At 48.7% G+C, this 21,292-nt stretch overlaps 8 protein-coding genes across 8 annotated transcripts; 4 read left to right on the top strand and 4 right to left on the bottom strand.

Moving 5' to 3' along the window:
* Nucleotides 1–20: 20 nt before the first annotated feature.
* On the bottom strand, nt 21–1,636 carry L228DRAFT_268051 (carbohydrate-binding module family 48 protein; the record flags this gene model as incomplete). Its single annotated transcript, XM_018335072.1, has 3 exons — nt 21–68; nt 128–737; nt 861–1,636. 3 exons carry the CDS (start codon nt 1,634–1,636, stop codon nt 21–23), a joined length of 1,434 nt encoding a protein of 477 aa, XP_018188220.1.
* Nucleotides 1,637–1,968: 332 nt separating this feature from the next.
* Nucleotides 1,969–3,225, top strand: L228DRAFT_247023 (hypothetical protein). Its single transcript, XM_018332537.1, has 2 exons — nt 1,969–2,612; nt 2,689–3,225. The coding sequence occupies exons 1-2, from the start codon at nt 2,442–2,444 to the stop codon at nt 3,034–3,036; spliced, it is 519 nt and encodes a 172-aa protein (XP_018188219.1). The 5' UTR covers nt 1,969–2,441; the 3' UTR covers nt 3,037–3,225.
* L228DRAFT_282755 (transcription factor IIIB, Bdp1 subunit) lies at nt 3,106–5,376 on the bottom strand. Its single transcript, XM_018336038.1, has 2 exons — nt 5,316–5,376; nt 3,106–5,262 (listed from the first exon to the last, which is right to left on the bottom strand). The coding sequence occupies exons 1-2, from the start codon at nt 5,341–5,343 to the stop codon at nt 3,383–3,385; spliced, it is 1,908 nt and encodes a 635-aa protein (XP_018188218.1). The 5' UTR covers nt 5,344–5,376; the 3' UTR covers nt 3,106–3,382.
* On the top strand, nt 5,320–8,732 carry L228DRAFT_247021 (E3 ubiquitin-protein ligase Bre1). The gene is made up of 6 exons (XM_018332536.1): nt 5,320–5,881; nt 5,998–6,141; nt 6,210–6,273; nt 6,329–6,885; nt 6,941–8,023; nt 8,074–8,732. The coding sequence occupies exons 1-6, from the start codon at nt 5,747–5,749 to the stop codon at nt 8,245–8,247; spliced, it is 2,157 nt and encodes a 718-aa protein (XP_018188217.1). The 5' UTR covers nt 5,320–5,746; the 3' UTR covers nt 8,248–8,732.
* A 167-nt stretch (nt 8,733–8,899) lies between these two features.
* L228DRAFT_132935 (hypothetical protein) lies at nt 8,900–10,175 on the top strand. Its single transcript, XM_018329109.1, has 3 exons — nt 8,900–9,211; nt 9,385–9,705; nt 9,771–10,175. Exons 1-3 carry the CDS (start codon nt 9,019–9,021, stop codon nt 10,121–10,123), a joined length of 867 nt encoding a protein of 288 aa, XP_018188216.1. The 5' UTR covers nt 8,900–9,018; the 3' UTR covers nt 10,124–10,175.
* A 51-nt stretch (nt 10,176–10,226) lies between these two features.
* L228DRAFT_282752 (hypothetical protein) lies at nt 10,227–11,967 on the bottom strand (the record flags this gene model as incomplete). The annotated part of the gene is made up of 4 exons (XM_018336037.1): nt 11,577–11,967; nt 10,980–11,516; nt 10,716–10,919; nt 10,227–10,655 (listed from the first exon to the last, which is right to left on the bottom strand). The coding sequence occupies exons 1-4, from the start codon at nt 11,625–11,627 to the stop codon at nt 10,227–10,229; spliced, it is 1,221 nt and encodes a 406-aa protein (XP_018188215.1). The 5' UTR covers nt 11,628–11,967.
* A 198-nt stretch (nt 11,968–12,165) lies between these two features.
* On the top strand, nt 12,166–13,555 carry L228DRAFT_132894 (calcineurin regulatory subunit B). Its single transcript, XM_018329108.1, has 6 exons — nt 12,166–12,552; nt 12,634–12,686; nt 12,763–12,836; nt 12,918–13,140; nt 13,224–13,335; nt 13,470–13,555. The coding sequence occupies exons 1-6, from the start codon at nt 12,501–12,503 to the stop codon at nt 13,478–13,480; spliced, it is 525 nt and encodes a 174-aa protein (XP_018188214.1). The 5' UTR covers nt 12,166–12,500; the 3' UTR covers nt 13,481–13,555.
* Nucleotides 13,556–15,150: 1,595 nt separating this feature from the next.
* On the bottom strand, nt 15,151–16,477 carry L228DRAFT_268045 (hypothetical protein; the record flags this gene model as incomplete). The annotated part of the gene is made up of 3 exons (XM_018335071.1): nt 15,151–15,266; nt 15,334–15,603; nt 15,676–16,477. 3 exons carry the CDS (start codon nt 16,475–16,477, stop codon nt 15,151–15,153), a joined length of 1,188 nt encoding a protein of 395 aa, XP_018188213.1.
* Between the last annotated feature and the right edge of the window lie 4,815 nt (nt 16,478–21,292).

Genomic DNA, 21,292 nt, shown 5'->3' with positions numbered 1-21,292 from the left:
AGAGATGCAAGGAGAAGTGTTCAATCCCCGGCGTCATTTGTCGGCTTATACAGGATCGTGCTCACGTACTATAATGGGGCCAAATTAGACTTAATCTTTGCTGCCAAATATTGGCGGGGTTGTTTACCTTGCGCTTGTAGCGAGTCGTAGCACTTGTGGCAAGAACATTGTTCTTAATGCTGCTTGTTGCCAAATGATTGAGCACGGTATGATTTGGCATGCTAAGGACACTGCTATCGTCCTTCATTGGTGTCGTATTGTTTAGGATTGATTTCCCTAAAAATAGAGGTAGGCTAGGCGGAGGCGGGAGACTGCTTGCAGCTGCAGCTGCACGTTGATATTGAGGAGAATCCTCGGGACGCTCGAGATCCAGCAAGAAGCGAGGGATTTCAGATGTATATTTCTTTGGAGGTGGAGTAGGACCTTCTGAGGGAACAGCCTCACTGATGGCACCTGACGAGGGATCAGGTGCTTTCACGTCTGGTGCAGTGGAAGGAACTTTGGGAGGTTGAGCAGTGGGTGTCTCTTGCTGCTGCGTCTCTTGCTCCTGAAGCTCGGAGGCCGGTGGTGGGAGGACATCCTCTGCGCTTAATTCAATGTAGTTCACCAAAATGTTGGTGTAGTCAACAGCGGTTGGGAGGTCATCAGACGTGCGCATCTCGCCATCCACAATAAACTTTAGATGATGAGTGCCTGGAGGGAGCTGGAGAACGGCAGATAGACTCTGCTTGCCTGGCCTGGAAAGGGATCCATGTATTAATGAGAGGTTTCCAATGTGGCCACAGAAGGTAATATTGTGCAAGGGACGCGGAGCAAAGAAGCAAGTCACCAAAAAAGGAAGATAATGGAGGGGAGCTCACTCTTTGTGCAATCTAAATTTGCGATTCCAATTTGCAAATGTACCTGTGACATAGACCTTGTCACCGCCTTGCTTCCATTCAATTAGTGTAGGAATTGCTTGGCTATGCGCTCGATCAACGGGATAATTCTGCAAGTCGTCTCCGATATCGTCTTCATCCACAGTTGTACTGCTAAGCACGGAGGTTCTCCGGGGCAGTGCACCCTCGATGGCGTCGCGATCTAGGGCAGAAGAAAGATCTTCCGCCGAGATGATCGGTGATCCCGGCGTATGAAGTTCCTCCTCAATCGGCAAAGGCAGCCGTGGCGGACGACTGATCTGTGATGGAGGCAGCGAATCCTGATCTTCTGTAAGACGAGGAGGTTCTCTTCGAGAATCCGTCCTACGAGATCCATCATTGGAGCCGGGGACTTGCATTGGCTTGCTCGAGGGTGACGGAGGAGTCGCTCGCGCGGAGGCAGCCTCAGACTTTTGCTGAGACGAGTCATTGAGGGTCCTCTCTGCGGGTAGTCGAGATCTGGACTTGTCAATTGCGGAAGCCTCCGAGCGATGCCGAGTATGGTGAGGCAACGGGCGAGACCTGCTAGGAACATGCGCGGTTGCACTGGTAAGAGACTCTGATGGAGGCGCCGCCGTCGCTTTGCTAGATGAGAGTTTGTGGATTGAGTCGCGACGGCGGGGTTCGTGGCCGGCAGTGGTGGAAGGTGTAGATGCTGTCGAGGAAGGATGACCGCCAGCGGGTCGGTCCCGCTGCGGACCAGACTGGTTATTGCCCATGATTGCCTGGGTTATCGGCTTGAAATGCTGAATATTATATTATGCGAGCACGACTACCGTCTCAACCTCACGCGATCAAATGGAAGGTGACGCATGTATTGTGCCCCGGACTGTAGCTGGAGGGAGAAGAAGCAAGGCGAAACGTGAACAGCGTCCAAGGACCAACGGTAGTGGGATCCTAACTAAGGTAATAAAAGAGCTGCAATGAAGTTTTGATTGGTGAAATGAGAGGTGGCCTTTCAGGTTTGTTATCAACCGGAGCAGAGGATGGGAGGAGGTTCAACAAGTTGTGGTCTGTCGCCGAGCTAGTCCATACCGTGGCGCAACTCTTGTGGGGTTGTACGCTGCAGGTTAAAGCGGACGCCCTAATACTCTGTGAGGAACAGTCTTCGGCAGGTCTTGCCTCACCGTACACAGGTCTTCCTTTAGCTGCTTACTCCGTATGGTAAGGTAAGGTAGGCAGGTAGGTGGTGGTCAAAGGAGGTAACAACTGTAGTGAGTTAGTTACAGGGAGGGAGGTCTTAATATAAGGTAAATATTCGATGGAGGCAGCTTACGCGGGGGGTTATTTCTCAACTGTTATTCGTCTTACCTCTCCGCTCTTAAACATACGAAATAAGTAATGCATCATAACGCAGCGACCTACGAAAACTTATCTCTACCACCTTCAACTCACACGCGTTGAACAGCGGGCCTCTAAAAGATGATGCTGTAGGCCAAAATGCAATGAATTTCCAACCATTTGTTCAATACTCGAATCTATGATACTCAAAACTGGGGGTTCCAAACGTTCGAGATCCTACCTATGGCCATGCATCCATATGTGTCCATCGCCGGTACTGTCCTGTATTATTTGTCTCTGCCTTTCACAGTCTCTTTTCGCTGGCTGTTGGTGGTGCTGGCACCACTGATCCATCTGATTCGGTACATTTTTTATGGTCTGCTATTCCCTGTCAGCCTCGCTGCGAAGTTCGAGGTTAGTTTGACAACCTTTTTTTTTCTCGAAGCTTCATTGTTGGATTCACTAATTTCAGTGCTCTCATTCCTCATAGACCATCTACATCTATTTGGGTGTTGCTGTGCTCGTTGGTCTCCTTACCGGCTCTATACTCCACGTTATAATATCACTCCTCGCCTCCGCTTTTCGCCTTCACTCGACCTCGCGGAGAACCGCTCAGAAAGTAGGGAGGAAAAAGCGAGCAGTTAAACCCGACCGTGTGGCAGCACGTGCAGGGAGTCCTGGAGCTGGAAGATTGCATTTATCCACAACCAAGGCAAGCCCATACCTCAGAGATTCCTACCTGGATACGCGCCAGCTGCATCGCGCGCAACGAAAGCAGGGCGGCTTGCTCTCACAAACAATCCTTGAGGAAGATGATGATTCTGAATTTAGCATGTAGCCTGTATCTTGCGGGCCTTCGTCGTTTTTCTCACCAACCAGTGTTAAATTTTTACTTGCGAGAAGAAACATAGGGCCGCGAAATTGAAATTTGATGTTTCAAATCAGCGCCGGCAAATGGCAGGCTGATGGATACAATATTTCCAACATCTGATTTAGGTACTATTATATTGAAAATCTTATTGACGTGAAGGATTTAACAACAAATTCGAAATCGATCTATTCGAAATAATAAGCCCCGCCATGACTTTGAACCTGAAACCAACTCCTCCCATCCCAAAGAGAATAATAATTGCACAAAAGGCAAATCTCGACAGCACGCTACATTAAGTAAAAATGGTTGCAGCTCATCTTTGCATAAGCTCGTCAACAGTCCCAAGAACCTCGACCTCATCGCTGACTCCATTTCTGCTGTGAAGAGATTTTTTGTTCTTCCCAGCTGGTTTCTTCGCCTTCTTTCCAGCAGCGCTAGAACCAGAACCTTCTTGACCCTCATTCTCCTTTGCAGAATCCCCGTTACCGGCGTCGCCAGTACTAGGGTTATCCGGCCCTTTGGCGAGACCAGATATATCCGTTCCAGCCTTTTGGGCTAGGTGCTCAGCTTCAAAGCGCTCTGCTTCAGCAGCCAGCTCCTGCTCAAAGACTGCAGGATCTCCGTATTCTTCATTGGTCATCTCCGAGTAATGTGCAAGATCAACCGGCTGCCGGGGTCCCATCAACGCTTCGTGAATTCTCAATGGGTCTAATCGCTCTTCTTTGCAGAACTTGAGTTTAATCTGCCGCCGGCTCCGGTTCGGGAACATCTTGCTAATCATCATGAAGTCTGTCCCGAACATGCGGAGACCTTGATAAAAGAGGTCGGTGTAGTCATCTGTCCACGGCTCCGTCTTCTCTCGCTTCATCCATGAACCGGCGGTGATCCGTCGTGTCAGCTCATTCTCTTCGACTTCCTCCCGCGCTTCTTGATCTCTTGCAGCATGGGCATGCCTGTCAATTTGCAAGGACTGATCATCCAGGACAATCTGACCGTTGATAAGCCGCATTTGCGGCGCTGCCAACCCTCGTGATTGACGTTCTTGTTCTTGACCAGCTCGCTCAAGCATCTCACCAACCGCGTCTTTCGCTGGTATTTCGCCGGCCTCCTGTTGAGCTTGACGCTCATTTTGGCGCTTGATGACTGCAGTCCAATCCATATTTTGCAGCTCAGTTTCTCGCTTCGATTTTTTACCTTGCCGATTGTCCCGACATAGATCCGCCATTTTCACAATCGAAGGAGCTATTTCCATAGTCTCGGCATTCTCAGGAGTCTTCTGCCTTTTTCTGCCTCTTCGGGTGCCCTTAGGTTCTCGACTTTTCCGAGTATTAGTTGGTTCAGACTCCTCGTTTCGAGTATCATCAGACACCTTGGCCTTCTTCTGTGCTCTCGCTCGAGTTTTGCGCTTGCTGTTATCCACACTACTTTCAACATTCGCCTCCTGAGGGTAGCTGCTTGTAGCTTCTACAGTGGGCTGCACATCCGTATCAGATCGAGGCTCGATACTGGGCACATCATCTCGACTTTCTTTAAGTTTCCGCCGTTTAGGAGCAGGTCCAGTGGTTGGGCCCTCAAGACTCTGAGGTGGTTGACTTTTAGGCGGCTTGGCCCGCTGAGCGCTGGTGCGAGCATCAGGGCGGCTTGGTTCCAGAGCCACTTCTTGACGAGTTATACTGGCGGTTGGGTCATCCGGAGTAGTAAGGGATTCGTTCAACGCTTCACCAATTCGCGACGTTGATGATACATTCAGCGAATCCAAGGACGGTTCAACGTCAACGGGCCGAACTTGTGGCGCCGGGCCAATGTCGGATCGAGGAATGCCTTTTTCTGCATCCGAAACTTTCTCAGCAGACTTTTGTGTTTCCGTTTCGATAGGGTGTGGTTGTGATTCCGGATGTGATTCCGGATGTGTCGGCGTAGAAAAGGGCGATGGGGGGTTCTCTGGGGGGCGCGGTTCAGTAACTGAGTGCTGAGACGTGACTCTGCGAAGAGGATTTTCTCGGGGCTCGCTGGGTTGAGAATCGGGAGCAGGCGCATCGGTTGTTCGCTGATTGGAAGCGACAGGCTGAGATATATGCGATGGCGGTGGACGCTCTTCGCTGGCTCTGGTGATGGCCTGCGTTGAGTCTGTCGCAGGCCCAGCTCGGCGCCGGCCCAATGGGGCCTTTGGTGCGAGCTTCTTGCCCGACTTATCTATATCATGTCAGCATAAAATGAAACTCCCACAAGCCGACGGCACATCTTACTGATCACTGAACTTCCAAAGGTCGACATGAGCCAGCGTGGGGATGAGAGAAATGGGGTCCGGGATACTTCCGCGCCCAGAATCGATAGCGACGAAAGCCTGGGGCAAGGCTGATCTTTATCGGTCCCCACTTTTCATTGGTAGAGAAGGCGAAGGAGCGATAAAAATCCCTGCTGGTTCACGTGACCTGGAATGGAATTCAATGAACGCTCTCGAGTTCGGCTATCAAAATCTCACAACCTCATTCAACGCTCACATCTAACGTTCGCTCCTCGTCCTGTATATGCGTTGGGACCTTGCAGGCGTGTTTTTGGCGATTTGTTCTCCCCTAACGCGTCACTTGCACTCGGTGCTCTTGGGCCTTTTCTGCGCCTCATCCGGTGGCTCTGATGAGGCTCGAGGGCTCCCCCATTACCCTTAGCTGGCGTAAAGATGGAAAACAGGAAGAGGTCTGCGGCACAGGAGTCTGCTGACTCCGCTCCCCCTTTCAAGAAGCAGGCCACTACGATCAATGGCACTTCAAAGCCGCACCCTGATGCTGATATGCCATGGAAAGACGATCTGGAGGTTAGTCGTAGTTCCCTTCGATTCGAGATCATCTACCTATATTGAAACAAGTTTCATTTCAATTGCACACATCATTTTTATTGCTAGGAACTAGTCTAACCAACATATTCCTGCAGCGATTTCAGAAAGACGCGATCTGGCGTCAGATGCAAGAGTACAAGCGTGAGAAGAATACACTAGAGCAGCGGCTGAGTGAAACAGCCAAACGGTCTGCATATCACGATGACCACCTCCGAATAATTGATACATGGTTCAGCCAGGTAAGTTGGCGATCGAATTACGTCAGGCTCATTTGAAATAAGGAAGATACTCATGCGTACATGTTTAGCTGCTGGATGAAATCCGGATTCTCGTCAATGATCTGGAAACGTCTTGCGACGGAAAAGATGCTGGTAAAGTGGTGTTCTTCTGGTGGCTATTGATCTCTTGCGCTAACGACAAGATCAGGGTCTTCTTCCTTCCCGTCTTCTCTTCTGTTCGCTGATAACGATAAATTTGACGAGCATCTCAGATCCAGATCGAAGGAAATTCGGTCTGCAATCGCAGTCCTCTTCTCTAAACTCCCTGGACAGGCAGCAGACTTGGCGACCCTCCAGGGTCAACTCGCTCAGCTGCTTGCTACTGAGAAAGCGCATATCGTTGAATTGGATCGCGTTCGAGCAGAAAAGGAGTCTCTAGAGGCTCGTCTCGAGAATGCATCGTATCGCTACATGCTAGCTGAACGGAAGGCTGATCGAGCAAAAAGCGCCGCAGTGGCAAAGTTGGAACGACAGGCTATTTTCGGAAACCGTGCTGAAAACGGAAATAGCAATGGCACAGTGACCGAGGGCACCATCAGCGTGAAACGCGAAAGTTCCACAAATGGAGCGGCGGAGGATGACAGTGCTTCAGAGCTTGCACGCAAAGAAGCCGTAGCTGTCGCAGATAAACAAAGGGAGCAATTGGAGAAGCTGGCAGCCGAGAATGAAAAATTGACTAGCCAGCTCACTGCCGCGAACGTTAAGGTTGTTCTTACCCCGCCGTATTTTTAAGCTGTACTTGAGCTGACTTGTCATGTAGTTGACGGATGTGACTGACGATGATTATTCGCGAACCAATCTTTTCAGGCATTTGAAGTCACAACATGAAGATGTCATTAAGCGTATCAATCACCTTGAAGCGACAAACGTGCAATTAAGGGAAGAAGCGGAAAAATTGCAAGCCGAACGCACAGCTTACAGGGTGCAAATGGAGAAAGAATCGCAGACAGCAATTGGCGAGGCCGAAAGCCGTTTGGCCCGTGCAGAGAATGATTTGGCAAGAATCAGGACTGGGAGAGATGAGCTCTTGGCAGACATTGCTATGAGGAAAGCCAGTCAAGAGCAAGAGAGACAAGCTGTTGAGCAGATTCGGGAACTGGCTGCCGCCAGAGATGACCGAATCAAGGCGTTGGAATCTGAAGTCGATCGATTATTGCTACAAGCCGGCCAGGGTAACCCTACGTCTACGACCTCCTCTAAGCTTGACGACCTTTCTCTAGAAGATCTTCGAAGAAAGTTCCAGGCACTCGAAAAGGAATATGCTTTGCTGAGTAACGAGCTTCCTTCAATGGGGGAAGCGTGGAAGAAAGCTTCCGCATTGGCATCAAAGAAGGTTGCGGAATTTGCAGCATGGGAGGAAAAATTGACCCGGTTGAGTGCTGAGAAAGTCAAAGCTGATCAAAAGTTCTTCGGTGCGATGAAGGCGAAAGAAGCAAGAGAAACGGAAGTTCGATACCTGAAGGCTCAGAATGCCAAGAGTTCTGAAATCGTCATGCAGCTAAAGGAAGCGGAAATGGCGACGCGTTCGCTCGTCATCAACTTAGAAAAGCAATTAGCAGAAACTCGAGACGGTTTGACGACTTCTACCGACCAACAGCGTGCCCTGCAGCAGCAGCTCAGTGAGCTCAACATTACAACAGAAGGAATGAAATCTCAAATATCAGAGCTTAAGAAAACCATAACCGGAAAGGATGCGACATCCAGCGCCGCTCTGCAAGCTCAGCAACAGGCTGAAGAGGAAGCTGAACGTCTAAAAGTACGACTGGGAGAGACCAAAAAACAGCTGGAAACTTGGAAAAACAGATCTCTCGGTAATCAAAGTGAGGAATATGAGTCGCTTCGGGTAAGATTTCAATCCCTGCTAGTGTCTATATCATGCTGACTCCAGGTTAGACAATTGCTATCTGCACAGTTTGCAGGAAAAATTTCAAGAATACTGCAATCAAGGTTTGCGGTCATGTTTTTTGCAAAGAGTGCGTGGAGGAGCGCATTACCTCTCGGTCTAGGAAATGCCCGAACTGCAATAAGCCTTTCGGCTCTAATGATTATATGCGTGTTACGCTTTAGATGGTCATGAACACCTCTTGTATTATAGTGATACTCCTTGCAGGGTAGGTTTCTTTGCTATTTCAAGAGCCGGCTCTCTTGGAAAAAGGAAAGATGAACGGGCGTTCGGCTCAGAATATGGCTTTCACCCTCAACTTTCAAGGCGTTTGCGAGCAATTTTCTGCCGATATTTTTTAATTTGGCAGACTGATCTAGGGATTTGTATGGTATTGGGAAATCTGGCTGCGCTATTACATTGTTCGCTCTGTCGCGGGTTCTTTCTCATCATTGCAATCAGCCGGTAATCACTACTTCCTCAAAACTGCACCGGTTGAGCTGTTAGGCAATCCAGTTGCAGCTTGGTTATGTCCAACGCCATTGTATTATTCAGGCCTTGACTGCCATCTTTTTCAAATTTGATTCATTTCTGCGGGTTCGTATGATATGATTCGCTCGAGAAGTCCAAAACTCGGATTATTAGCTATCGATATTTAACTAAGGAATGCAATTACTTAAATTCGTTCAAAAAAAAAAAAAAACAACGTGGTAGCTTTTCATATTCATCGTCATATAATCGTAGCGTCGACATCTTTAGCGTTGAGGGTTTCCAATAATATATTTGCTCAGCTTTAAGGTGCTTTCTCGGTCCGCCTTGATCTCAAAGCTTCCAGCACCACTCCAAGCGAAGTGAATCGACTTTCTACTTTTGACAACGGCAGAAAGAAGGAAGCGTTGCCATTTCATTCAAATTAATCGTCTATTCAACGGCATTGGCCTACGGCGGGAAAGAAAATGGCGAAAAGCCATAAAAAGCGAAACCTCGGAAGTCAAGCTCAGCGCCCAAAAGGATCAAAGACGCCGCCGAGCAAAGCTGGCAAAGCTGGGTCGACTTCGTCCACTACGAGCGCTAACATTTCCCAGCGTTCACCTTTGAAGCCCACAATTCCATTTTCCCCAGAAGACCGCATTCTCCTAATAGGTGAAGGTAATTTGAATTCATAGTCTTTTTGTTTTTATCTCAAACTCGGGTTATATCAGTTACTCATTTGTTGAGACATTTATCATTTTTCTGGGTAGTATTAAGCGCGAGTGAAATTATACAAGATTTGCTGACATCAGGTCCGCGCCCTTGCGCGCGAACTACAACTTTCGTTGCAGGTGATTTCTCCTTTGCCCTCTCAATTCAAACCCACCATTTCGTTGAAGTCCTTGCTGCGACGAGTTACGAGCCATCCGCCGAGGCCGTGTGCGACAAGTATCCACAAGCTGCCTCTCATACAGCTGAACTCGAAGCTGGCGGGGCAACTGTATTGTACGGCGTCGATGCACGAAAGCTTGGAAAGCGTAAAGAGATTCGAAAGCCTAGCAGTCATGGCAATGAAGACAACAGTCAAGGCGCGTGGGATCGCATCATATGGAATTTCCCACACACAGGAGGTGTAACGAAGGATGTGAACCGCCAAGTACGGGCAAATCAAGGTGGGCAAGAATCTGTTCTGGCTTCTAAGTTCGCTAATTAATATGGACGATCTCTGGAATCATAGAACTCTTGGTCGCATTTTTTAAGGCAGCAATGCCTTTACTACGCAGTGAGGGGACAATTATCGTAACACTCTTTGAGGGCGACCCATATACGCTCTGGAATATCCGAGATCTCGCGCGGCACGTGGGTCTTAGTGTAGCCAGGAGTTTCAAGTTCCAAGCGGATGCATACCCGGGCTATAAACACGCCAGGACGCTGGGCAACATTGAAGGGGGTGGAGGCTGGAAGGGAGAAAGCAGGAGTGCACGCTCATACATCTTTCAACTCAGTGACTCCAATGGAGCTCAGCGCAGCACGATTCCAAAAAGGAAAAGAAAAAAGGGAGACGATGCTTCATCAGATGAAGACGTTTGAGGAAGCTAGGTTTCACCAAATAACCAACGGAACCGGAGGAAAAGAAAATTGCTCCTTGCCATGACCATCAGCGCCAAGAAAATCCAAAGCGGCGTAAGCAAGGTCAAGATATGAAAACCTTCTCCATCGAGTCCACATGGAAAATCTCTCCAGTTGTGGGATCTTTGACTTGCTTTTCACCCAGGCCGACTTTTCGGCTCATGTCCAGCAGCCGGTCTCGACCATATATCCGACCATTCGGAAGAACCATCGGATCACTTTCTACGTAACTCTTCGTATGATGCGCATACGGAACGTTCCGCGCCAACTCGTTCAATTCAGTGGAGCATATCGGACAAACAGTTGTTGTCGAGGAACTAGCATTCGAACTGCTACTGGCATACGCTGAATGGCAAGCTGGTGTTTTGAGAGCTGAAAGGCCGGCGGATAAAGCAATGTGAAGAAGTGGTCGAACAGGTAGAGAAAGGAGCTCGTGATGTGTCTTAACGAATAGCTGGGCAATAAAGTCCCACCTTGAACGAGAATACATGGACTATGACAAAGAGAATTAGAATAAACTCAGAAAAAAAAAAGCGAGGATGCGCAATCTCACTTTATAGGGCTCAACCTGCGTGTCCGGGGCAAATGCAAGCAGGCCTGCCGATCTATGTATTTCTTTAGACTGCGTGTCCTTATGTGGTATGAGATATTTTCTGGCGTGCTGCGTTGCCTCGAGAAGTTTTTTTGTCTCTCCTATCTGACCACTCCGGACGAGCTCAATGAATTGCTGCAGCCGAACTTCGAATTCGAGGCTGCTCTAAAAGTATATGGTATCAGCGAATGGTAACAGAGGCGTTGAATGATAACTGGTACTTACATTCATCTTCTTCAAGGCCTGCTTGTTCTCACTACACCATAGCAGGCATTCCTGTGTCCTCCCTTGCCTCAGACTTTCCTCGATTTTATGGCATTGTACGAATACGTCGACGTCGACCAGGTCTTCGATATGTTTCTCCTGCGCAAGTGCAAGTGCGCTGTCCCCGTAGCCACTCCGAAGTAAATAGTCGACAAGAAGTCGATTTAATCTCACTCTTGACCATTCATCATACTTGACGTCTACTAAGCTGGGAATATCGTACAGGGCTTGCAAGTGCTGAATCCGTTTCCTCGAATGCTCGTGTATAGCCTTCTCCTCCTCGTGCAAAACTTCAAGTTTGCGCTTTAGCCCTTGCATGCGAGTAATCATACTGTCTAAGGAAGCTTGTGTTTGTGCTGTTGAAGAAAGGCTCACGGAAGCGCTTGCGGTAGATTTGATCGCTGAAAGGATATGCTCTCGCTCTCGTTCGACCAGTCGCTGCGACGTTTTAAAGTTCTTGCGAAGGAGTTCATATGGTAGACGAAGAAGCGATTGGTCCTTTCCATCAATTTAGCATTATTTAGAGAACAGGAAATAATCATGGCGAGTTAGACCCACGAGCAGCAGATGACTCTCTGCATTGAGCTTAATTGAAGTAAGCTCCGCCATGGTTCAATCCGAACAGTGTGTCCCCCACTAATCCAATATGTTGCAGGTCCTGATACAAAAGATCTGTTCCTAGAATTGCTTCCGCGAATACAAGCGGCAGGCCGTCTGAGAAAAGTTGTATTGAGGGATTGAAATATAGAAGTTCGACTGCCGTCAAGTGGGATGAACACCCTCCGTCGGCGATAAGGGTGGGCTCTCGTGAGCACTTATCGGTCCAGGTGGTATTTGCAGACTTCAGGACACACGGGGCATTCCTCACGGAGTAGTCGTATGAGGTAGCTATGGATGAAACAGGTCTGCTGACTGAGTCTGGAGTAATAAGTCATAAACGGAGTTATTTCCATCTAACGAGCTCTGTTGTATGACCTTCTTCCAGCTTATGACAGGCCATGTGCCTTAGCTATTCCTCGGTGCCTCCTCGGCTTATAGTTTTCCCGACATCTGTCGCCCTCGGCCGTCCATGTCCCCTCTCGCCCTGGCGGCATCGTTCTTATAAGTTGTACTCCGTGGAAGTTAGGAGACTGTATCTCTACGCCTTAGACGCTACCGTATTAATACTGGGAACGATAGCATTTACAATGACTAGATTCATATGATTACTACATGTATAATTTAAGCTCCTCTCTCGAGATTGTGGTGATGCTGTAGAAGTCTGGTAATGAATAGAGGGCCTTTGAGAAGCTCCGTTAATGCTTAGTCATCAGGACTTCTCCGCCATCTCAGCTTCGGACCCTTGAGGACGAGGGGGGGATGAGCCATCAACACCAAGTCAACAGACCCAACACCCACCTACTTGGTTTTCCTGATCAAGGGAACGAGATTTCTAATTTCTTAACGACACAATTACACACTGCCAGCCGGAATTAAGTCAGTATGGGCAACACAAGTTCACAGGTGTTGGAGAACATCGTGCAAGGGTCTAACTGTAAGTGGCCGCCTTTTTTACAACATCAGCCAAGATTTAAGACAAAATTGAAATGTGACTACTAACATACTTTATTATTAGTTGACCGTGATGAAGTTGACCGTCTCCGCAAGCGCTTTATGAAACTTGACAAGGTAAAAATCATTTGTTTCATCGTCATCTTTCATCGATATCCCTCCTTGACCGCCTATTAATCGCAAATCTGGGTAGGACAATTCTGGCACAATCGAGCGTGACGAATTCTTAAGCCTCCCACAAGTCTCTTCAAATCCGCTAGCAACAAGGTCTGTCCAATCGCAACTAGAAGTGACAAACCTTTAATGTCAGGGAAGTCGAAACATGCTGACAAAGGCATCCCATGACAGAATGATAGCTATTTTCGATGAAGATGGTGGTGGGGATGTCGACTTTCAAGAATTTGTTTCTGGCCTGAGTGCATTTTCTAGCAAAGGGAATAAGGAAGAGAAGCTCCGGTTTGCGTTCAAGGTCTATGACATTGACCGAGATGGATACATTTCCAACGGCGAGCTGTTCATTGTCCTGAAGATGATGGTTGGAAGTAATTTGAAAGATCAGCAACTGCAGCAGGTACGTCACCCAAATACTAATGGCAAACGCCACTGTTTATTCTTGATTGAATGTCAATGGGCTAATTAACGTATCAATTCTAGATCGTCGATAAAACGATTATGGAAGCTGATCTGGATCGTGACGGAAAAATCAGTTTTGAAGAGTTCACAAAAATGGTGGAGAACACTGATGTCTCCATGAGCATGACGCTAGGTAAGTTTTTCCTCGCCGGGTCGACGGGATGCATTTCATATTTCCTCCGTCGCCTGCATCCTTTCCGCGGCAGGCTGGACAAACCTGAATATTCAGACAGGATTCAAGGACTTTTCAACTAATTATCACTACAGATGTGTTCTAATTTGCGCTTCCGACACCCTTCTATGCCCGATAGTTCAATCAGCTTGGATGCATCTAAAGGTGCTATCAAAAATTGTTGCTGGCGACGTGATCTCCCCTCATATGATCTTGCTTCATCTCCGAGCTGATAGCTCGAAATAATTTTGGCCTTTACAAGAGCTCTGAAGGGAGCTCTATAACGATACCCAAGGCCGAATCGGTGCCATTCGTTTGTTTACGTGAGCTCTTGGTCTCCTTCCCTTGAACTAGGATGCCAAAAACAAAATCGATATGCAGTGCTAGCTCTTTTACTTTCGAGCAATGAATGACGACTTGGCCTAGCATTGATTGTTTTACTACACATCGATATGTTTGGCATTCCTCAAACTCTATACAAATGGTGTGGGCTTCGTTTCCAGGCAAAAAGGACTGCTAAGCCTTTGGCGAGGACTAGTGTTGGTTACTGAAGAATTTTGCAGCGATTTCTGCAAGACAAGTCCTATTGCCTGCTTCTCCAGTTAAAGTTCATCCAGTAGTAAATTCAAGAAATCAACTAAGAATGATACCAAGCACGATCATCTACCTAAAAAGAATATTCATTCCATTAAGAAGTGATTAATCCGGATTTTCACCCTGGAAACTCTTCAATGACCATCAAAAAGGGAAACAACTGATATGACCCTGGTAATACAGCCTGCAGGCTCCCGTACCCAGTCGCTAGAAGATGCTGGTAATGTATGCTTGGTCATCTTCCCTGATCATGTGCCACGAAAATGGAGTGAAATTGTGGATTCAATTACGCGGGCTACTGACTGATCACGGAATATTTGAACGTTGATTTGGATAAGGTTATGTACAACTTATCATTCGTCTATATACGGTTCTACTTACGAGAACGTTCAACCTATGTACGATGCAATTATTATGTACTACTATTATTACGAAGGAGACTTATGTTGATGTTGCGGACCAAGAATGGTACAAGCTATGCAAGGTAAGCGTTCTACAGGCGCTAGATGTATTTTAAAAGTAAAGACGGGGAAGGGTAAAAAGAGAGGACAACGAGCAGCATGAAGCGTTATTCCGGTGCTCCAGCGCGGCAAGGAGATCGTCGGCAGTGGTGAGTGGTACGTACCAATCCCTGCAAAAGAGGAATTAGAGACTTGCGTCACATATGTACGGAGTATGAGGAATTCTAGATGCAAGGAGGTGTTGTCCTAAAAGGGTCCTGTGAATGTGGGTGCCATGGCCTATTCCAATGGAATCCTCAAACACAAACCCCCCGGCACTGGATGACAGAATTGTCAAGAGGGAGGGCAAAAAAAAAGGTGAATTTTAAGCCGTATCCTCGAAACCACAGCTACCTGTTCCTAAAGATGTATGAAGGAAGGTAACTATATCAACTGGCCGTAGCTCAGAAGTGTACCGTCCAAGGATCGTTAAGGAATGGTCGACGATTCGTGGTCGAAAAGAGAGGTATTAGATTTGGGGGGGAAAGGTTAAAAAGGGATACGGGATTGGTATAAGAGCCCCGAGATAAGTTCTCTCAGAGAGGAAGAAAGAACCAAGAGAGGCTGAACGTGTGTTGTTCAGCTTTAACTTCCCGAATTGTGTTAAATTTTTTTTCGCAGAAGCATCTTGGCAGATCTTCAACCTGTTCATAAAATGAAGTTCTGTGATGTTCAAGCCGTGTCATCGGCCACTTGAGCCATGCCCAGATGCAGAGGTCTGGGAGACTTGTGTTCTCTCCCCTGAGCCCGCCGCTTGACCGCTGCCATCTTCAAGGAGGTCCAAACATTCAGATAGGACTATTGTCCCCATTTCTCGTTAGCGTGACGCGGCCCTCCATCTTCGTGCCTTGAATGATTGCCTTACTGCTTATGATTTGTTCCTCCCACACACCCATTTGGTAATCGACGAGGCCATGCTGTTCCATGGGATCACACATCCGAACAAGGTCTCTTCCCATCTTCTCCAAGTACTCGACTCCAAGCATGCTTTGTGGCGGTTGCGGCCGGAGCCCTCTGTTGAGCATATCATGCGTCATGTCCTTTTGTTTTTGAAGCACAGCGAGCCAACAGGTATTGAACTCTGTCCATAATTTGATCCTGTCATTGTGGAGCTCCTGCTCGTCTCGAACTAGTCCTAGATTGCAACCTTAGCTCATGGTCCTCTCATGTACGGTAGGAACAGCGAGATATAAGAGGTGAGACTGACCCAAATCTTCGGCATGGCCGAGAAGCCATTCGGAAATCTGGAGCAGAGACTGTCCAGCCTCAACAAGTCGGCCATGATGAGCGTTTTCAAAGGTTTGCCTTAGCGCCATCTGATATTGATTGTATGCCTCATCATAGCTGGATGGTTCCTGTGCAAGATTCTGCTGTTGTTCCAACGCTTCCGATGTAGCGGTTTCTGAAAGTTCTGGCATCCCGGCAGAGTAGGGCTGGCTAACAGAAGCTCGCTGATCTGCGGCGGTTTGCTGGGAATAAGGCAAAGAAGGGAATTGAGACGACGCGTGTTGCGGTGTTAATCCAGATCCTTGCGCACTAGCGGGTTCGCCTGGCACGAAGTATGATTGTGGAACCCCAAATTGTGTCGACAGCACCTCGAGGGCCGCTGACTGCCGTGGCTGGTAGGTCTGGGTCGGATCATACGACGGTTGAGGTTGCTGCGGGACGTTGTACATCAGGCTTGACCCGTACTGTGTGTATGTATTCTGCGGCCGAGGCTGATCGGGTGTATATGCGGCTGCTGTTGCTGTAGCTGGGTACGACATTGGATTGGTGGGCAATGCGGCGGGCGTGCCATACTGGGAGGGCTCAGCATATCCAAAACCGTAGCCGGCATTGGCCTCAGCTCGTCCAACTTGCGGTGCAGAGCTCGGTGAGCGTGCAGCTAGTAGCGGTTGCTGCCTGAAACGGTCAATACCAGTCCGGCGCGCTGGATTCTGGCCTGCAGCTTGCGTTGTCGCATATACTGCCGGATCATTTAGCCGTTGTGAGCGGCTGCTGCCTTCCATCCCACAAATCCAACGACTGCTGCACGTTTCCAGCAATGCAGATAGCCCGATATTTCAACGACCACTATGATGATGTTTTGAGCAAAGGCCAGCTTGCTCGAGAAGGTCTGTTCTTTCACGACTTTATTGGATTGAGACGTCCCAAAGCGCTTCCGTCGATCCGCTGGCACCACCTCTGTGACTGAATACCACTTTGACTGGATTTTCTTGCAATTGAAGATTCTGGGTAACACGAACACTCTGTTAGAAGGAACACTCAGCGTTGAAGCAGGAGACACAGCTCATCCAGGCTTACCGGGCGCTCTGTCAAATTGCCCAATTTTCGAGAGCCAGTTGAGTGATTGGAACGCACCAGCGCAACCCCAATTGAAATGGGAGGCGCAGGCGTTTTTCTACCACGGTAGGACACAATCCTCAGAAAGAAATTCCGCGCAAGTTGCCAGCCACTATTGGTACTTCAAGCGTTTACGAGCAGTTCAAAATGTCGCAGTTGACCGTCTCACGGTGGAGTATACCTGGCAAAGCTTCGGGCGCTGAAAATGCTACCTGTCACCTGCCCTCGTTTCGACCTGGTCTATGCCAATCACGCTGGAATGAGCAACACACGACCAGCAGGACGGAGAGACGTTGAGAAGTTTTGAGGTTCCGTAAGTTGGAAAGAGAAGATATGAGACAACGGTGGGGGGTCAAGATGCCAATGAGAGGGAAGGGGTGAAAGAAACGAGTGGCAATGTCTGCACCAGGCAGCTGGAGAGCAGAGACAACAGTAATCGTAACAAGAGCAGCACCGCTTTCACAGACTGGACCAGGCCGCAATCCACGTGGAATGAGCTTGCTTTGGGTGATAGAATAGGCGGGACAGACAAACAGATCAAGGACCCAGCCTGAGGGCATCAAACCATGCGAGGAAAAGAGAAGAAAACTATGAGCCTCATGGCGCTCTTGGGGCCAGGTTCGGCGGAGCAGGAGAGGAGAGGAGCACAGACGTGCCAGGCTCAAAATAGTTTGTAACGTTACTGTACCGTAGTAGTATCACGGCGGAAAAGAGAGAAGGCCGCCCCTTCTACACAAAAAGACTAGCACCCGTCCTAATGATCATTCGGGGAGGTGGTGCGGCACTTGACGTGGGCGGAGGGGCCAAGGAGCACAAGACAGCCCTGAATACGCCTACGCCACGCGACAACAAAAAGGGAGCGCATTTTGGGCTTGAGTCGAGTGGGATGGAGCCCAATGAGGGCTAATCAACTCTTCAGGTACGCTTCTCCACCTTCGTCCGAAGAGGACCCGATCGAGAGAAGAAGAAGTCGAAGGGTACCCGGTACACCGAAGGGGCGGGGCTTTTTTTGCAGGTAAGTAGAACAGAGTATGAGAGGAGATGCTTGAAAAGCGTAGAGACTACCGGGCAGAGAATGGTGCGCGGACCGGGAATCATCCATGTCAGATACGACATTGCTCGACGGCGTATCCTCTGTGCTGGGACGCCCGGGCAGTGGAGATTGTTCTCCTTCGATTCTCTCCGTCTTCTGGCCTCAGCGCACGACCATGCAAAGGCGCCAAGAAGCACAACCCGGTCGATATAGCGGCCGATCGTAGGAGAAGAGAAAGGCTGCCTGCCGCAGCTTTTACCTCAGAGTAAGGGTGGGTTGAGCTCGTCAATCGGCGGAGCAATGCGGTTGGCGTCAGCGCTCCACCCAAGCCCATCGAAAATTTGAAGGTCAAAAAGAGTCGTTGAGATCTCTGGTTCAGCATATGGTCATCACAAACTTGCAAAGAGGGGCAATCGTGCCGAGGGTAGCGCCAAAGCGTGAAGGATAGTCGCCCGCTGGACCCTCCCTGCTAGCGTGGTCGTCGTCGAACGTTAGAGTAATGCTTTTTGCGATGGAGGAAAAAAAATTAGACCAACAGGCCCAGGATATTCAAAGCCACCGGAGTACGGGAGCTTCGAACTGGACAGGGAGAAAATAAGTTTGGTGGATGACCAAGTATCGCTACCTGCCCAACTGTTGACTCGTCCGGGTTGACCCCCGCCGTTCCCTGCACCGCCTCGGTACCAGTACTTGTGTGTTCCTGCATTTGTTGTCCTGGGGCTGATGCGGGTCCTTCCTGAGCGCTTCCCTCCACAACGACAACGGAGAACAAGTTTGATGAAGCACACACTTACCGAATGCCCCCGCTCCTAAATTGCCAATGCAACCCCTGTCCCACGTTTGTATGTCTTCTTCAGGATACGTTGACAATCTAGCTGGAAGGCTGGTCCACAAAAGGGAGACAAAAACAGAGAGAGAGAGAGAGAAAAAAAGGGAGAAGGGCAAGGGAAAAAGCCCGCAAAAGTGGCTTGCTCAACGGGTGGTTGCGGCCGCGTTCAAGCGGCGGCACTTCAATTTACCTAATCCAGGGTCCGCAGCACTTGAGTGGAAAACGTCCGAGTGTCCGCCTTACTCGGCAAGAGGAAAACCTTACGGGACAGAACTAATGAGTCAAGGCTTCCTCTCATCCCACCGAGTTTTGATTATCATCATCGGTACTCGTAGTGGTGGGAACGGAAACGCCCACACAAAACTTGACATTATGTAAAGAAACTCGGCGCACAATTTAGATGCGTGACTAGGCCTGATGGCGCCTCGGTTGGGCGATGAAATAACTGAGCCGTAGCGAGTCGAATTGGTATTTCGTCGAGACTTGAACACGAGAGAAATTTGACTTTTTTGTTAAATTGCAGTCGTGGTGGTGCGCAGATGAGATTGTTTCCCCGAAGTAGCGACGGAACTATTTTCATTAACCGACTTAGAGCAGGGGGGCCTCCTGTATTTTGGCAGAATATTCGTTAATATTTTTGAAACCGTTTATTGCGCAGGCGTGGAAGGGGACTGAGGTCACGACAAAGCTGAGGTCGCTCGGAGGCTTTTCATACGACAATGTCAGCATGCCCCGGTGATGATGAATGGCGCTGGCACGGTTCTGTACTCGTAGAGAAATATCAGTCGAAACGCTCGGCTTGTCTGGCCCCAGATTAAAAAGTCCAAACATGTTGACAAGGTCTGTAAATCACCTGGCCCGTGTGAGACGTTGTCGTGGGCAAGTAAGAGTGACTAATAAAAGTACCTTAAGGAAATTAACTTACTCTATCTTCACGCCAGCCAGGCACCCACAGCCCGCGAATCTGCAGTGGCTGCCACAGGTAAATTAAAGTAGCCGCGTAGGATGAGGCACAGCGCCCACCTGCATGCTTGATTACGGAGCCGAGAAGAGCGAACGAGGGAAGAGAAAAAGGGAAAAAAAAAGATTCTACTCTCTGTTCTAGGGTTGCGCTGGCGATCGTCAATGTTGCGTTAGTATCTGGCCCCGGGCCGCCCCCAATGAAACGGATGAATCGGCCCATGGACGACTAATGGCTAGAAGGCCCTCTACTAACATTTGGATTAGCCACGCCATCTACCCAGTCAGTTCGTAGGGCCGATTAACGACGCAGTGTTGGGAGGTTGAGCCTCCCAAAATGGCAGGGCAGATAGTCAATCAGTGTTTCTGCGGGCGCAATGGAGATGCTTCCCCTTTCAAAATACAGTACCTCCGTACCGAGTATGAAGACGGACACATCACCCTCGCGATGCGAAAGCAGTGTCCGAGCGGTCCGAGTAACAGAGCAGAGATCGGTGAAACGTGTCGTGATGTGCATCCTCAACATCCTAAAACACGCATGCACTGCGCCGTGAGTTTAAGCAAGTAGACGAATGAGAGCTACAGATGATAGAAAGGTGTACAAAGTATATCGATGGTACATCTGCCCGACACATTGATCGGGGGCTTTTCCGAACTGTTTGCGCCATACAGCGCCGTGGTGTAATATGCGCTCACATCTGCTTCAAGCTGTCCCCTCCGGCCACAAGCAGTGACGAGAATTGTCGGAGGGTAACTCCGTAATGGCATACGTAGGTAGGGGTGATCGGTGGGAGAGGTGAAACAGTCTGTAACATAGGCGAGCTCAGGTACAACCGCAGCCTGTGTTTATACCTAATTGGGGCCACGGCGTACGGAGTATGTTAGCTTAACTTATAGCTAAGTGAGTGGTCACTTGTTTTCTCTCCACTTGGAGTTTAGGTGATTATTACAGTACTGAAGCTACCGCCTCGTATGGTCCCCAAGTGTAATTTATACGGGCGTACTCTAGATAGACCAAGAAGCACAGGCGATTTCCGACACCCCTTTGCGCTACTAGAAAGGCGCCCTTTCTCCAACTTAGCTGATAGTTTATTGTTTGATTGTCGAAGTACCGTATTGTCCCTTAGATGGACCCGCAAACTGTCGCACCTATCACGTACTGAGCTAGTAGTCTAGCACCAGTCACGTAGTCAGTATTCTCTCTGAGTAAAACAAACACATGCAAGTCATACACAGGTACTCCCTTCTCTATGCGGACATACTGACAAAACATTGGATTCGAATTTATCATCTCGATACTTATCGTTTTTGATGCTTCATATAAAATGGCCTTTCGATTCATTCTCTTAGTCCACACTTTCGTGTTCTGACGCTTGCGATTGACTTTTGCCATCTTATTCTCACGCTATTTTCTCAACTATAGTCTATACCGTGATCTCCTTAAGTATATATTCTTTTGGGTACGCTGTTTACTTTCTTTAATCTGATAGGTTGGACCGGGTCCGAGGCATGCCTGTAAAAGAGAATCAAGCCAGTCAGTTTGACACGAAGCCGCATATTCTCGACATTTGACATCCGGAATAAATATCGTCCAAAATTAGCTCTTCCTTCCTACGTATATATATATATATGTGTGTGTGTGTGTGTGTGTGTGTGTGT

The sequence above is a fragment of the Xylona heveae genome (genome assembly GCF_001619985.1).
Source record: "Xylona heveae TC161 unplaced genomic scaffold L228scaffold_5, whole genome shotgun sequence".
NCBI classification, from domain to species: domain Eukaryota; kingdom Fungi; phylum Ascomycota; class Xylonomycetes; order Xylonales; family Xylonaceae; genus Xylona; species Xylona heveae.
The sequence above is the reverse complement of the archived record's forward strand: the minus strand, read 5'-3'. Positions and strand labels throughout refer to the sequence as shown.

Excerpts from the sequence above, each read along its gene's own strand:
- L228DRAFT_247023 (XM_018332537.1), top strand. The coding sequence starts at position 2,442 with ATGGCCATGCATCCATATGTGTCCATCGCCGGTACTGTCCTGTATTAT. Across the intron at positions 2,613-2,688 it reads GCCTCGCTGCGAAGTTCGAG|ACCATCTACATCTATTTGGG; the intron begins GTTAGTTTGACA and ends CATTCCTCATAG.
- L228DRAFT_282755 (XM_018336038.1), bottom strand. The coding sequence starts at position 5,343 with ATGTCGACCTTTGGAAGTTCAGTGATCA. Across the intron at positions 5,263-5,315 it reads CTTTGGAAGTTCAGTGATCA|ATAAGTCGGGCAAGAAGCTC; the intron begins GTAAGATGTGCC and ends GACATGATATAG.
- L228DRAFT_247021 (XM_018332536.1), top strand. The coding sequence starts at position 5,747 with ATGGAAAACAGGAAGAGGTCTGCGGCACAGGAGTCTGCTGACTCCGCT. Across the intron at positions 5,882-5,997 it reads CATGGAAAGACGATCTGGAG|CGATTTCAGAAAGACGCGAT; the intron begins GTTAGTCGTAGT and ends ATATTCCTGCAG. Across the intron at positions 6,886-6,940 it reads TCACTGCCGCGAACGTTAAG|TTGACGGATGTGACTGACGA; the intron begins GTTGTTCTTACC and ends CTTGTCATGTAG.
- L228DRAFT_132935 (XM_018329109.1), top strand. The coding sequence starts at position 9,019 with ATGGCGAAAAGCCATAAAAAGCGAAACCTCGGAAGTCAAGCTCAGCGC. Across the intron at positions 9,212-9,384 it reads CATTCTCCTAATAGGTGAAG|GTGATTTCTCCTTTGCCCTC; the intron begins GTAATTTGAATT and ends CTTTCGTTGCAG. Across the intron at positions 9,706-9,770 it reads CCAAGTACGGGCAAATCAAG|AACTCTTGGTCGCATTTTTT; the intron begins GTGGGCAAGAAT and ends CTGGAATCATAG.
- L228DRAFT_132894 (XM_018329108.1), top strand. The coding sequence starts at position 12,501 with ATGGGCAACACAAGTTCACAGGTGTTGGAGAACATCGTGCAAGGGTCT. Across the intron at positions 12,553-12,633 it reads CATCGTGCAAGGGTCTAACT|TTGACCGTGATGAAGTTGAC; the intron begins GTAAGTGGCCGC and ends CTTTATTATTAG. Across the intron at positions 13,141-13,223 it reads AAGATCAGCAACTGCAGCAG|ATCGTCGATAAAACGATTAT; the intron begins GTACGTCACCCA and ends TATCAATTCTAG.